At 33.6% G+C, this 14065-nt stretch overlaps 1 protein-coding gene across 2 annotated transcripts in view; it reads right to left on the reverse strand.

Moving 5' to 3' along the window:
* Positions 1-14065, reverse strand: part of Hel89B (histone acetyltransferase 1) — a 68757-nt gene that overhangs the window by 11189 nt on the left and 43503 nt on the right. For both annotated transcript variants that reach the window (XM_071588679.1, XM_071588680.1), the window contains exons 19-24: positions 9879-10016; positions 9614-9765; positions 7978-8119; positions 4701-4908; positions 1649-1749; positions 1416-1568 (exon numbers count right to left, since the gene is read on the reverse strand). In XM_071588679.1, the coding sequence (XP_071444780.1) occupies positions 1416-1568; positions 1649-1749; positions 4701-4908; positions 7978-8119; positions 9614-9765; positions 9879-10016 (894 nt within the window). The remainder of the gene's footprint in view (positions 1-1415; positions 1569-1648; positions 1750-4700; positions 4909-7977; positions 8120-9613; positions 9766-9878; positions 10017-14065) is intronic.

Genomic DNA, 14065 nt, shown 5'->3' on the forward strand with positions numbered 1-14065 from the left:
GGAAGTCAAAAAAATTATAATATCAAAAGTGTTTTCCATTAAACATTATAAATGAAGAAATACACGACTGAAGCCTCAACTGACTGTGAATGAGAAGCCAAAGTTAAGTATATTCTAAGATAGAGCAAAATGGTGCTGCTTTCATTCAATTGGGAAAGTTTTGCTGAAACATTGAAAAAAATAAAAATTACCTAATACTGTAAGAAGTCATACAAATTTTGCATTTTTTTGCACAATAAATTTTTATCTCATAACAGTTTAGCATTTTAATGAATGCAACCATGTGTTAAACGAAATCAGAATGATAATACTGCTCATTATAAAAAACCTTATTAGTAATCTGCTGATCATTTAATACAGAACAACAATGAAAGTTCTCCTTTAATATACAGTCCGAGTCTCTTTGAGTCCTCCCCTGCATTAATTTATATTTCCTATTGCATAATGAATACCATTAACATTATTATGGAAAAAATGCACCTTTTGACTAAAAAAGCAAATGGAACCACAATAAATCAAATTTGGGTAATTAAATCAAGTACTTCAAGTATCAAGGCTAATAGCTGATACAAACATACTTGTATACTAAGACACTGTTGGCTTCTCCATTTTTATCAATAGTTTGATGTTTACTCTGTTTTTCTACCCTAGTACATAAATATAATTAATAATTTGCTTGAAAGTACATTTTAAAATCTCCACAGCTGTAAGAATGTAATTTACTCAAAAAATTTAGACACTAGAATGTTAAATACAAAAGTAAAATAAACATATTACTTCTAAGATGCTTTTGTTTGCCCAATAAAATACTACGAGAACTAATAAAAATCACAGCTTTATAAATAATGTTGGTTATCATAACTCTGATTATGTATGCATACCATGAAAATTGTAAAATAAAATCAAAAACCCAATGCAAGCCTCTAGATTTGAGTGACCAGCCATAGAAAATATTTAAGGATATATGCATTTTCATACCGATTTATGTACTTTAATTTAACATCACATTATTGGGTTTATGGCAGAACTTTCTATTGTTGTGCTGTATTTGCACATTAATGAAATGACGATGCTCTGGAATAATTCAATTTCATCGCTAAAATTATAAACCATTAAACTGAATGCCATGGTGTAGAAATATTAACAGAAATCACATTATCAAAATTATGCAAAGGATAATTGATCTCTGACGAGAACAATGAATATTGATTACACAAGAACATTTGATGAAATTTGAGATTACTTTGCGACAAAAAAGTATATCATAAAAAGGTCCTTCAAGAATATATTTCCCCATCCAATTTTATTTACGAATGATGGTGTGAATAAAAACAAAACAAACCGTAAATCTATGCAACGGAAATTAGATATTTGCTAATAGCCCTATTGTGCATATGAATTTTAAAAAAAATTACTTGGAAAATATGTGTTCCTCCAGGAGCATTTTTCTTCACACTTGCATTCCCCTCTGAAATTGATAAAGTTTCTTCCAGAGATTGATGAGCATGTGTCCTGGAGAAATCTTCATAAAGTTGAGTCTGCAGAGGACTAAGTTCACAATAGTAGTCCTGAAAGGAACGAAACATTTATCGCATTCTTTTCTTAGTATATTGTAGATATCGACATACAAATAATAGTTCAGGCATACCTGAGTAATTTTTGGTGGGAGATCCTGCAATACATCCTCTTTCATTCTTCGAAGAAGGAATGGCAGGACTTGTCGATGCAGAGCCTCCATAGCGAGAGCACCTTTGATTAAGTTTGATAGTGATTTTTTATTATCACAGTTTATGAAAAGGTGTTTGCTATGATACCGTAACAGAAGTTGCTACTGATAAGTTACAAATTGAAATATGATAATCCTCTTTCTTAAGTTGTAGACATGAATGGGGTTTTTTGTTTTTAAAATATTTGACTGTCCACTAAGAACGGCGAGAGAATAAAAAAATATGAAATATGAACACTGAATATATGTTAAGTTTGTCTAAAACTGCAATACTTAACATATTAGCTGTGCCAGTTAAAATGTGTATAATTTTTCCCGTGGACAGAACCTCCTGCTCTTTAATAAATCATAATTGATGCCTTTCTCACCATCAGTTGGTACTGAACTTTGAGCCTAATCACTAAAATTCCTTAACAGAGAATGATTTTGTTGTGAATAAACACTCAATTTTATTAGTTCAAAGTATTTTTAGCTAATTACAGAACTTTGTTAAAGTTATTTATTAATGTTAGGTTGTCTTTTTACCGTGCTTCTATTTCAATGGTATTTATAAATCTTTGTGTAGACCATTACATAAAAACACACCTGAAATTGAATTTCAATAAATCTGTAGCTACATATTTTGCATTATTTCCTTGCAAATATCTTCATGCGTTGAAATCTAACATTTAGACAATATTTTCAGGACAAAAGGCACAAGTACCAAATAAAACTATCTTCAATGAACCTACTGTCATTGTAGTAAATTTTATCTACACATCATCATAAGTTATAAGATTTAAATAAAGGCCTCAGTTTCTTAAGGGGGACTAGTGAAACAATGACTAAATTCTGGGAATCCCAACATGCATGTCGATAATTTTTAAGAAACTCTTCCTCTGAAAAAAACTGGGTGTGAAAATCCTGGCAACAGGAATATTTCGAGGAAATGAAAATGCAAACCCACTCAATGACTAGAATAAAAATTGAGAAAAGAGGACTCAATTACTCAACTAAACTAAGAATAAATACATTTATTGAAATGGCATGGCATGAAAAGAGAGCTGCTAAATATCTTCAAAGGATAGCATGAACATTATGAAGATAATATAAGAGAAAAAAGATGAAAAACCTGATTAGACTAGAAAAATGCAATAATCTCATGAAGACAATAAATCATCTTACACATGATTCCCCTAATGATAAATTGCTGCTTTTGCCTGCACATGAAGTTCATTAACAGAAAAATTCACCTTGGATTTTGGATGCTGGAGAACTCAACATTTACAGAAATAAACCTCTTCCAGATTCTTTGGCAGAGCCTCCTAGAGGAATTGGTAATGTTCACTTTCCCCAAAAACTCAATAAAAGGCTGCAATGCAAATTATGCAAATATGTTGTAAAAACAGGATAGTTATCACAATTCTGCTCTGACTGGCCTGGAACAACCTGAATTGTTTGACGCCTGATTTTAGTGGATTTCATTTCCAGTAAATTAAAAACATTAATTGTAACACTATACACACAATTTGGATGATACATATCAAATGAATTTTGACTTTGTTATGGAAAGTTTTTGGGATAAAATAAGTATAAGAGGGATATGGTAATGGAAGTCCCTGACTCACAAATTACCCAACTAATGGTGTCCCTGTACTTATGAGTGGGCTCCATGGCTAATCAAATACAGTAAAACTTTGACTAAGATGAAATGTCTGAAGAATAGAAAAATGCTGTAAAAAATAGATGAAAACTCTTCTTCCCCTTCCCTACTTAGCCTGCTCTCCATGTAACCAGTTGATTGACTTGCCTCTCTTGCGGCAGAATTTTTATGGAACGATTAGGCAACTATTTGTTAATATTTGATGGCCATATTCATCTCACAAACAGCTACACTTAGCTTTTTTTGACAGAAGTACATAACACTCTCTATTGAATACAAATGACAGTAAAGTGGCTCAGAGTAACAGTACTCCATGGGTCTTATGCTTTGAATAAGAACCTTTTGAAAAGCATAATATTAATAACTCAGTAATAGTAATAAATACAGTAAATGTATCTCAGGCTGTGATACACCATCTAATTTAGCTAGATCATGGAGGAAATAGTACTAACTATCCACACAGTGAGCTCAAATGAGTGGCATGAGCGTAATATAAATTTAGAACCTAAGTTTGGAATATATACCAGTTCATATAATATGTGAGCGAATGCAATGAGCACATTATTGTTCACTAGCATTAAGTTTAGAAAAGAATGTGATGAGAACAATTAAACTTCATTAATTGTGAAATCTCAACAGACATTCTGAAGTGTGTGTATTTTAATGTGCAACGACTGACAAAGAAAGACCCATATACATTTACTTTTGAGCCAAAAATATATTCAGTATTGACATTGAATATTGTTAATTATTATACCTCAAAGAGTCTTATATGCTTGACTAATTAGATGGCCAATTATTTACTGAATTTTTAGAGAACCGCCCAAATAAGAAACGGTAACCTGCAGAAATTCAAACACATTTGTACTGTTACTTCAAAAGACAAGGATTTTTGGCAGAAGATAATTTAACATAATGCATAAAGTCGTAGATACGATACATTTCAAAACTGAAATTTTCAAAACAAGCTTTTTCTAAGGCTTTCCCATTAATCCAATTCTGTTTTAACAGTCTTCTGTAGGAATAAAGGCCAACACAGAAGGATAATACTTTGATCCAAAACATTTTATGGCATCTTGGTAACGCTCCATTGGTAATTACAATCTTAGATGAGGTTTTATTGAGTGAAAACAATCTGCCTTAATAGGCATTAATGTGTTTTATATTTCGGTTTTATTTCTAGTTTCAAAGATCACTGGAAACAGGAGCTGCAGAACCGAACAGACTTATCACTTAGAGGAATTCAAAAAACAACACATACAAACAACTTAATTCATTAAGGAACAGACATGAACAGTAAGTATTAGTGGATATTATTAATGAAATACATACCTGCTTCTTGTTCCTTTGGAGAGCTCTTTGGATCCCTTGAGGCCAAGATGGGCTTACTATAGCGAGCTGTAAACTGTTTCTCTGTGCCTAAGAACCCTGGCATCAGGAAGTCAAATAATGACCACAGCTCCAGAACATTATTTTGGATTGGTGTGCCAGAGAGTATAACACGATGACTGGCAACTAACTGTTTGATTGCTCTCGAGGACTGTAATGCAAAAAATTAAGCATTACTTACCACCCTTTTTTCTGGTCCATTATAATGTTTTTCACCATAACACTTGCAAAACAATCTTGCTTTTCATATATATTCACAGACAAGCATCAATCACATGCCTCTAGTACATTATTACATCACATATTTGTGCATGGCAGTACTGCTTAAAAGGATAATAAACAGGAATGCACTTATCTAGTGCAGAAGACCTTCTCGTGTATGAAAATACGATATCACAGAATATTATCTTTGATTGAAGGTTTTCACAGCAAGTAGTGATTTCTACAAACAATTTTTTGAGATTTCCTCTACTACATTGAGCATATTAAAAAAAAATACTTTGAAAATGTTTTATTCTACCTATAGAAAATTTCATAAGGGGCTAACAGAAGAGTGTGTTTCATTCATTGCCCTTACATGTTTTTTTACTGAGACAGCTGTTGACCATATTTAAAAGTTAAAAAAATGAAGTAGTCTGTTCTCACTCATTGCTAGTTGTCTCTTCAACACAGAGCTGAAATGATAACTTTCTTCCTCATTAAAAATATATAGCTACTTGGCTATTTAGATTGCTTCCTGAATCATCAGAAAAGGATACTTTAGCCTAGATAAGTACCATCAAAGAATTTTCTTTGACCTGGTTTTGGCATTTACTGAAGCTGGTTTAAGTTATTCACTGCCTTGCCTCTAGTGTCATTTTATGCTCCAACAGCTGATCTTAATTGGCTGTTTGGTTTGAGTCACAGGTACATTGAATGCATTATTCACCATCTCTTTGAAGAGGTTAAATAGTATATTTGGTATATAACAGCAAATTTCTCATTTCCCACACTGTACCGAATCTTATCTCAATCTTGGCTCATCATAGCATTCAAGCTATATAGGCCATTTCCCATGGCAGCTTACTGAAAGTGATAGACTTGGTCTTGTCATTCTAGTCATTAACCCCTTTTCTCATTAAAAACTTTTTTTTAAACACCTATTTGGTTAAATATTATTGAGTACTTAAAAATATTAAGTTCAAAATGCCAGAAAATAAAATGTATAACAGTAAAAAGAATAAGAAGAGTATAAATTCCAACTATAGTGCCAAAACTTGTATCTTTGCGAATATCTTCAAAAATAATGCAAAAGGCCAACAAAATAAATTTGACTATTATTCATGTCTCTACACATGAGAATTATTTCAGAGCATCTAGGGTCAAACCAAGGGCTCTTCTGAGTAGCAGTGATAATTCTTAAGACAACGTTCTCTTTTTGATATAACCTATACTTGCTAAAATTTTATTCATGCAACTTAAAATGAAGTTTGGGATATCCAGCATGCATATAATTAAAATAATGTACTTGGAATGAAAAATTCAATTGTGTATTATATTCTGCGAAGTATATATTTTTCTGATCCTGACTTAACACAATATACAGTCCTAAATAATGTTATCTAACATATGGATTGACTTTTATAACCATTCTTTTACATTGGCATCTTACGAGAAGACAACACTTGGAACTTTACTATTGTTGAACATTAAACTTTAAGTATACTTTTTAAAAATAGTTCTCAGAAAAATTTGTCAGAAAAAACTATCTTTGGTACAACTCAGCGGATGGATATCAATAGAGAGATCACCATATGAACACTTCGTATAATGGCTTCAGATCAATGTTTCCGCTACAAAGAGGCATTACCTTGTTTCATGACAGAGTTTAATTCATCAAAACACTAGATTTAATTAAATTGTCACAAAATGAGTGATCACTTATCACAAACAGATATCTTCATTAAATTTATTCTTATGATAAAATGACTGATGACATTAACACAAAGCATATACTAAGTTAGAACATATAGATTTTGATATATGCACATTTTTCATCTCTCAGAGCATTGGTAATGGTTTGATAACAAATATGGAATCAATTTGATGTATTATTAATACATTTGATATTTTGTTATAGAATGAAAAATCCTAATAAAATCTTATTCCATGCATTCCCAAGCAAATTTATAGATTCTAGTTCATGAGATTATTTCGTTGCGCATCTGGAATGAAGATGTCATGACATAAGGTGAGGAAGTGAAAAGTAAATGAGACTAGACCAGGAAATGTGAATTGAATTAATTGGAAAATTCTATCTTGTTCCTGCAAATTTTTTATCATGGATTTTAGAATACATGTGGGATAATGAGAAGTGAAAGCACAGCCCTGCTTTGAATTGACAAGATTCCACTGGCACCAAACAAACTATGCTGTCGTTGGGTATGACAGCATTGTTTGTATGGTGGCATGAGGGGAAACTCCCATCCTATGCCAACTCACTATTGATAGATCACCAAATATCAGGAAAACCAGATATGAATTGGAACAAGCATTTTCATTATCAAGTCTCCAGTCAACAATGTAGTGTGCATCACTGGGGCTACATCATTTGCATCACAGAATAGATCGTTAAAACTCATTTACCAATGGAATAGCTGCATTCAAACTTCAAATGACATTACATGCTGTTTATGAATTTAAATTGTGTGCTGATTCTGTCTTCCATTCGAAGTAAAACCTTGTATATATGCCACTAAAAATGCTTGGTTTTAGTGATGCAATTATTAATATTTATAAGAGTTTGATTAAAATTATAATTTCTTAATGTAATGCTTTGATTTGTACAAGATTACAGCAAGCCATTTAATGAATGTTACATTATTTGAGGAACTAACTTCTTTTAAATTGTTATTATGACATTTTGTACATTCTTTAATAAATATTAGAGGTGATTTTGAATTGCTACTGTAATGCATTGATGATTACAGTGAGGTGCGTGGTCACATACACTTTTTGCAAAACAATAAATTACCATATTACATTAGCATGCATGTTAGAAGAATTTTCTGCTAAATGTGGTATCATATATAATATTTTCTATTGGCTGAAGAAGGTCTGAAATTCTGAATCTATTTGAATCATCACCTCAGCCTTTTAAATTACCAATTTATTATGATTGAAAACAACAGTTACCCACATTAAATCACAAATTACATTAAAATGATAGTCAATATTTTACCTTAGTTTTTCCATTTTTTATGATGTGGCCTTCATCTAGAATGCAATAATTCCATTGAATGTCACCGAAAAATTCTATATCTTTCCTTACAATGTCATAGGAAGCAACCACCAAGTTGTAACGATTCACCTTAGCCCTCAACCTGCATTGAACAATATTTGGAAATTGATAAATATTTCAACATTTTACAACTTTTATCTCTAAGTATTAGATGAGAATATCTATCCCCTTTATTACCATTTGATTATTTTTAAACAAGCCCATAGTTGAAATCAATCACACAAGGAAATATTCTGAACACATGTATTTTCATTTTTATAACTTCAATCATTTTAATTAACACATTTGATATTTGTAATTGGACAGGAGAGCAAGGTCCTGAATCATATTTTTTCACTCGAAGGAAGACAACGGGGAAGAATGACTGACACAGCATTGCGTCTTTATCCCTCAGAAATGTATACAAAACAATGAATCTAAGTATTCTAAAAATACATTTCATCAGTGCTTCATAGTATATAGAAAAGATTTTTTTAAGCTGAAATATGTTACATTTGATGGTGAGAAATTTTGAAGAAACTCTTGTGCTTTAAAGAAGAAAGCTCCAGGAAAACATACTTGTGCCATAACTACTCAAATCATTGAGTGAGTGCATTTTACTGTTCTCAAAAGATCATGCATCAGTAGGGAGCTGAGTTAACTTTTACAACCATGCCCATTCATTTAATAAGCTATACGAGCTCGCATAAGCTTCATGTAACCAATTTATATCACAGTGCATTTACTACATGCTCTCAGTTTTAATAATGCTCTTCCAAAGAGGCTTTTCTTTATTCCCAGGCCATATTTCTTAAGTTTCATTACCTACAGGGTCTGCCCTAAAAATTAGTAAAATAATTATTCCTGCCTATGCAGATGGCTTGTGGCAAGAAAAGTGGTGGGAGATTTTGGGAAATACAGAACAAGGCTAGACTGGACCCCTGCTCAAGGATCACATAACAAGTTGACGATACCATGGTCCATGGAGCAATGATAGATGATAAAATTATGTGCTAAGTTCAGAAAATTGGGTTCAGAGACCATGACCATGGTTAAGGATACTTTCAGAGATGAACTGATGTCTCAAGGGAATGTTTTTTGCTGGCCAAAAATGCCCTGGGAGGGACAACAAACTAATGCTAGTGACAATTTTTTCTGTGAGAAAGGTATGATGCTGTACAAACCAGCACATGCCAGGGCCACTAGAAGGCCTGGAAAGAAAAAAATATATACTAAAGGCTACCAGATTGTTTCATGAAAACATTTCTTAAAAATTCATTAGTTTTCTTGTTAAGTCTAATACAATAAAATATATGGATGGATCAAATCAAGTGAATTGAAACCTTATCGAAAATGATTATTGAATATTATTTTATGAAGAAATTTCCATTCCAAATTTACATCACAGGGTGCACCTATGGAAAATAACACTATGAATGGCCTGAGGTCAGTTAGTCCAAAATAACTTGGATGGGACCGTTGCATTATAGACTTTAGCAAATAAGGTATTAAAGCACATTAGACTGTTACTAGTCATTTTTCAAGGCCTATGATTAACAACTTTTAAGTGATAAACTATAAATGACCAAAAACTTACTTCTCTCTTTCGGATGGTGGCCCAGTATATGCCAAGGGATTAAGATACTTCTTGGAAATAAATTTTTCAACCTCGTACACCCAATGACCAATGAGAGTCGGCGGGCATATTACCAGGGAAGGCAAAGGTACAGAATCAACACTTTTAGTCTTCTGTAAAAGATAAAAAAATGGAATATTTCAACTCACAATTTGAGATATGATGGTTTATTTACATGCTAAAATAATTTACAAAAAGTTAATCAATTATTAAGAGACAACCATACCTTGTACTCCTGTTCACGGAGGTAATGGTCACCAGCAAGCATACAAATGGACTGAAGAGTTTTTCCTAAGCCCATGTCATCACATAGAATACCATGGAGCCCATATTTGTTAAGGAATGCCAACCAATTCACACCAGCCTGAAATTCAATGCTCTCTATATTAAAAATATATTGACACTTAACATTTAAAAAATTTACCAACAAATTCAGCCAACTTGAAATATAACACAGTTCAGCACAATACATTACACCCTTTGGCCCAACTTATTATTTATGAATTTAGACTCTCATTTATCCACAGCCCATGTGTGCATAATCGCAAATCGTAATGGCATTGATAAGATGATAGTGCACACCATTTTCACTGAAAATTTGGCAATGCAAAAGATCTGTGATAAACTCGTCCCAAAGGTCTTGACGGACAGCCAAGAGCACAGTCAAGTGTCTGCAACAGCAATGTGATGGTTCCTGAACCCCCTTACAGTCCAAACTTGGCACTAGCAGACTATTTCTATTCCCAAGAGTGACATTCTCCCTCAAAGGACACCACCATGGGACCCTAAGTGCCATCAAAGAAGCTTGCACGTGTAATCTAAAGGACCTTCCTGAATGGCCCTACCAGGGAGCCTTAGAATCATGGAAAGGCCACTGGCAAAAGTGTGCCGCTGCTCAAGGGATGTACATAGGAGGCATTGTATGAATATCTGATATAAATCTATTTTTCTGAAACTTTTCCCGATACTCTTTATACAAACCATGTAATTATTTTGGTACGTGGGAACCTAGCTTAACGAGCACCTTGGATAGCGAGCAATTTGCATAATGAGCAAAAATATTGTGCCCAAGAATAATTTGCTTAGCAAGTGACATTTCGCATAATGAGTGACAAGGAGAGGGGAATTCCAGGAGTGATTCCATCGGCTGTTTACCTTTGCGTTTAACACAAGTTCCACTAGCATGATAGTATCGCTAGTGTTCGCACATTTGCCCAAACTTGTGTTCAGGTGTGTTATTTGTGAATTTTCATGCACAGTTTTAAAAATATTTAATGATTAGTTTTAAAAATATCCCCAAAGGAATGACTCAAGAAGACAGTAAAAAGAAAATTAAATTAACCGTAGAAATAAAAAGTGAAATCATTCAAGAGAGAGAACAAGGAGTCAGCATAGCTGATCTATTGCGAGCATACAATCAGTCGATATCAACAATTTGTACTATCCTTAAGAAGACAGAAAAATTGAGGGGGATAGATGCTTCAAAGGGAGTTACAACACTACACTCTAAGCAACAGTTATGTACTCCAAACAATGTTGAAAGGTTGCTCCTCATATGGATAAACAAAAAACAATTGCAAGGCGATGATACCAAAGAGAATATGATTTGTGAGAAGGTGAAAGTGATTTTTGCTGACCTCGCTAAGAAAACACCAGGATCATCAATGGATGAAAAATAAGGATTGCAGGAAAGCTGTGGGTGGTTCAAGAAGTTTAAGAGAAGAACTGATATTTACAGCATTGTAAGTCATGGTGAAGTAAAGAGCTCTAAATTCACCAAGATCCAGCTTATTACAGCCAACACCACTCCATTACTCCAGCTAATGGACCAGCAGGCTATTTCTAACTGTAAGAAGCACTACATTAAAACACCTTTTGATCATTGTTATGAGGTAACATAGGACAAATCTCAATCTGAGAGAGTTTTGGAAATATCATTTCAACATCGTTGACTGCCTTAAGATGATCAAAAGGGCATGGGAAAGTATTACCAAGTGACTGCTCACTTCTGCTGGGAAGAAGCTTTAACTAGAGAGCATTGATAATATTGACTTTAAGGGATTTGAGGCAGCAGATATAGGGACTGTAGTCAAAGAGATTTCGTCTTTGCCCAAATGCCTGAGAAGGGAGGTAATGGAGGAGCAATGATATTGATGAGCTTATGGAGGAGGAACACGGCCAGGAACTGACTACTGAAGAATTTATGGAGTTGCATTGTGTTTCACAGGAAAAAGTTGTGGAGGAGAGTTTCTCTGAGGAGGATGAGGTAACAGCAAAGCAACAATCATCTTGTGCAATAAGAGACATGCTGAAACCATGGGAAACTGGTGCAATATACATAAAGAAGTATCACCATAATATGGCAGTTGTTATACACCCTATGAATTTTATGATCATAATGCTGTGTCACATTTTTGCAAAATTTTGAAGATCTAGCAAAAACAGATGTTTCTTGAAAGTTTTTAGCAAAAAAGAATTACATATTATCATAAATTATATACTAATTAATTCATTTCATTTCTTCCACAAATCTAATTTGCATTCCAGGTTGGTTCATTCCATGATAGAGGAAAAGATGAAGTATACATATAATTCTCTGTTGCATTATATATTGAGCAGCATCACCCTAAAAAGAGAGGCTATGCACACTAAAATTTACATAATGATAATGTAATGTCGCAATTTCAAAAAAATTAGAAGTGTCAGTAAAACCAAATGTCCCTCAAGAGGTTTCTTATAAAAATGATTTTACACTCTGAAACTGTTGCATTGAAATGCACATTAGAGGATTACTCCGTTAAAAGTTACTGTTGCGGCATCTCCCGCAGTTTCTTTGGAATTTGTCAAAGTATAAACACCATAAGTGTTTAAAGTTAGCTTTAACCTCGTGGACTGTGGCGTGTCGCGCACGAATACAAATGCCTGTGACATTGTATGTCCGGCATTTCGTCACAACATCTAGTTCCTTTAAAAGCCCCAAAATTTCAGAGTTTAAGAGGACGCCTTGATAGCTTAAGTGGCTAAAGCACTCGACCGGATATTGAGGGATCTGGGTTCGAATCCCAGTCAAGACGAATGATTTTTACACTCTGTTGCATTGAAATGCACATTAGCGGTTGACTCCGTCAAAAGTTACTGTTGCGGCATCTCCCGCAGTTTCTTTGGAATATGAATTATGGATGTATCATAAATAACAAATTGATTATTCAAGAAGTTCTCTCGGGTTTCCCACCAGGTCAGGTTGCAGTACACCGACGTTTCGAAGGCTGACTCTGCCATCGTCTTCAGGGTGAAGTCACTTCACCCTGAAGACGATGGCAGAGTCAGCCTTTGAAACGTCGGTGTACTGCAACCTGACCTGGTGGGAAACCCGAGAGAACTTCTTGAATACCATACGCCGGGAAAACCTGAGATCCAAATCGATTATTTGAAATCTTTTTTTGTTTTTGATGAATCAAATTCACATTCCCAGTGGTTTCATTCCACAATAGGAGAAAAGGCAAACATGAACCATGGTCCTAAATAATGTCTGTATAATTTTCTTTGAATATAAACCTCGCACAAAATTTATTTTTTTCAGTTTGGAACACATTATTGTATTTTACATTACTTTAAATGGATAAAAATGATTCACTAAATGAGTGTTTCATTCTACGAGAAAGGTCGTGGAACGGATCATGCTCATATTAAGAGGTTCCTCTGTAACTGCTTACACTGTGAAGAAATTTACTAATAACTAATATCACTACAACTGTGCTATGAAAATGAGGGAAACTAATAGTTATGCCTTTATAAAAGGCCTCATGAAATGTTTATTATGCACAGTACATGAGCATTAATTCATTTTGTAGAATTAATTTTTCCATTTTTAAATTTAAAAAATCAAATAAATTGTACTTAAAACAGTGACAGTATGGAACTACCCTTATGTGCTCTTCTAAGAATCCTTGGGTTACTAATGAGATCAAATTGACTTCATAATAATCAAATAATCTGGCTCTGCTGCAGAAATCAATATAATGTTGGCTTTCTATCTCAGCTTTTAGCTACAAAGTCTTAAAAATATAATTCCTGAAAAATGTTGATCACTGACAAAAGCAATAACAACACCTTAAGATTTTCAAAAATGGTAATTAATAATGCAAAATCTGAAAAATAGAGAATCAATCCAAAAACTATTGTTTTAATTGATTCTAAGAATCTCCTACCATTAAGTTCCCCCAATATTGGATTAAGGAGGTTATTGAACAGACAGCTTACTTGGTTGACAGCTGGGTAATTTTATTCTATTACCAAATTTGGTACAACCATTAACCCTACTTTCTGAAATTAGTGTTAATTTTCCTAACAACAGTCTTCCTAATTTTTTGGTTCCCTTTCAACAATTCAAATTTAGGGCCGGGAGCCGTGGAA

This window comes from Hetaerina americana, unplaced genomic scaffold (genome assembly GCF_022747635.1).
Source record: "Hetaerina americana unplaced genomic scaffold, ioHetAmer1.1.p SCAF_3, whole genome shotgun sequence".
In the NCBI taxonomy this organism is placed as follows: Eukaryota; Metazoa; Arthropoda; class Insecta; order Odonata; family Calopterygidae; genus Hetaerina; species Hetaerina americana.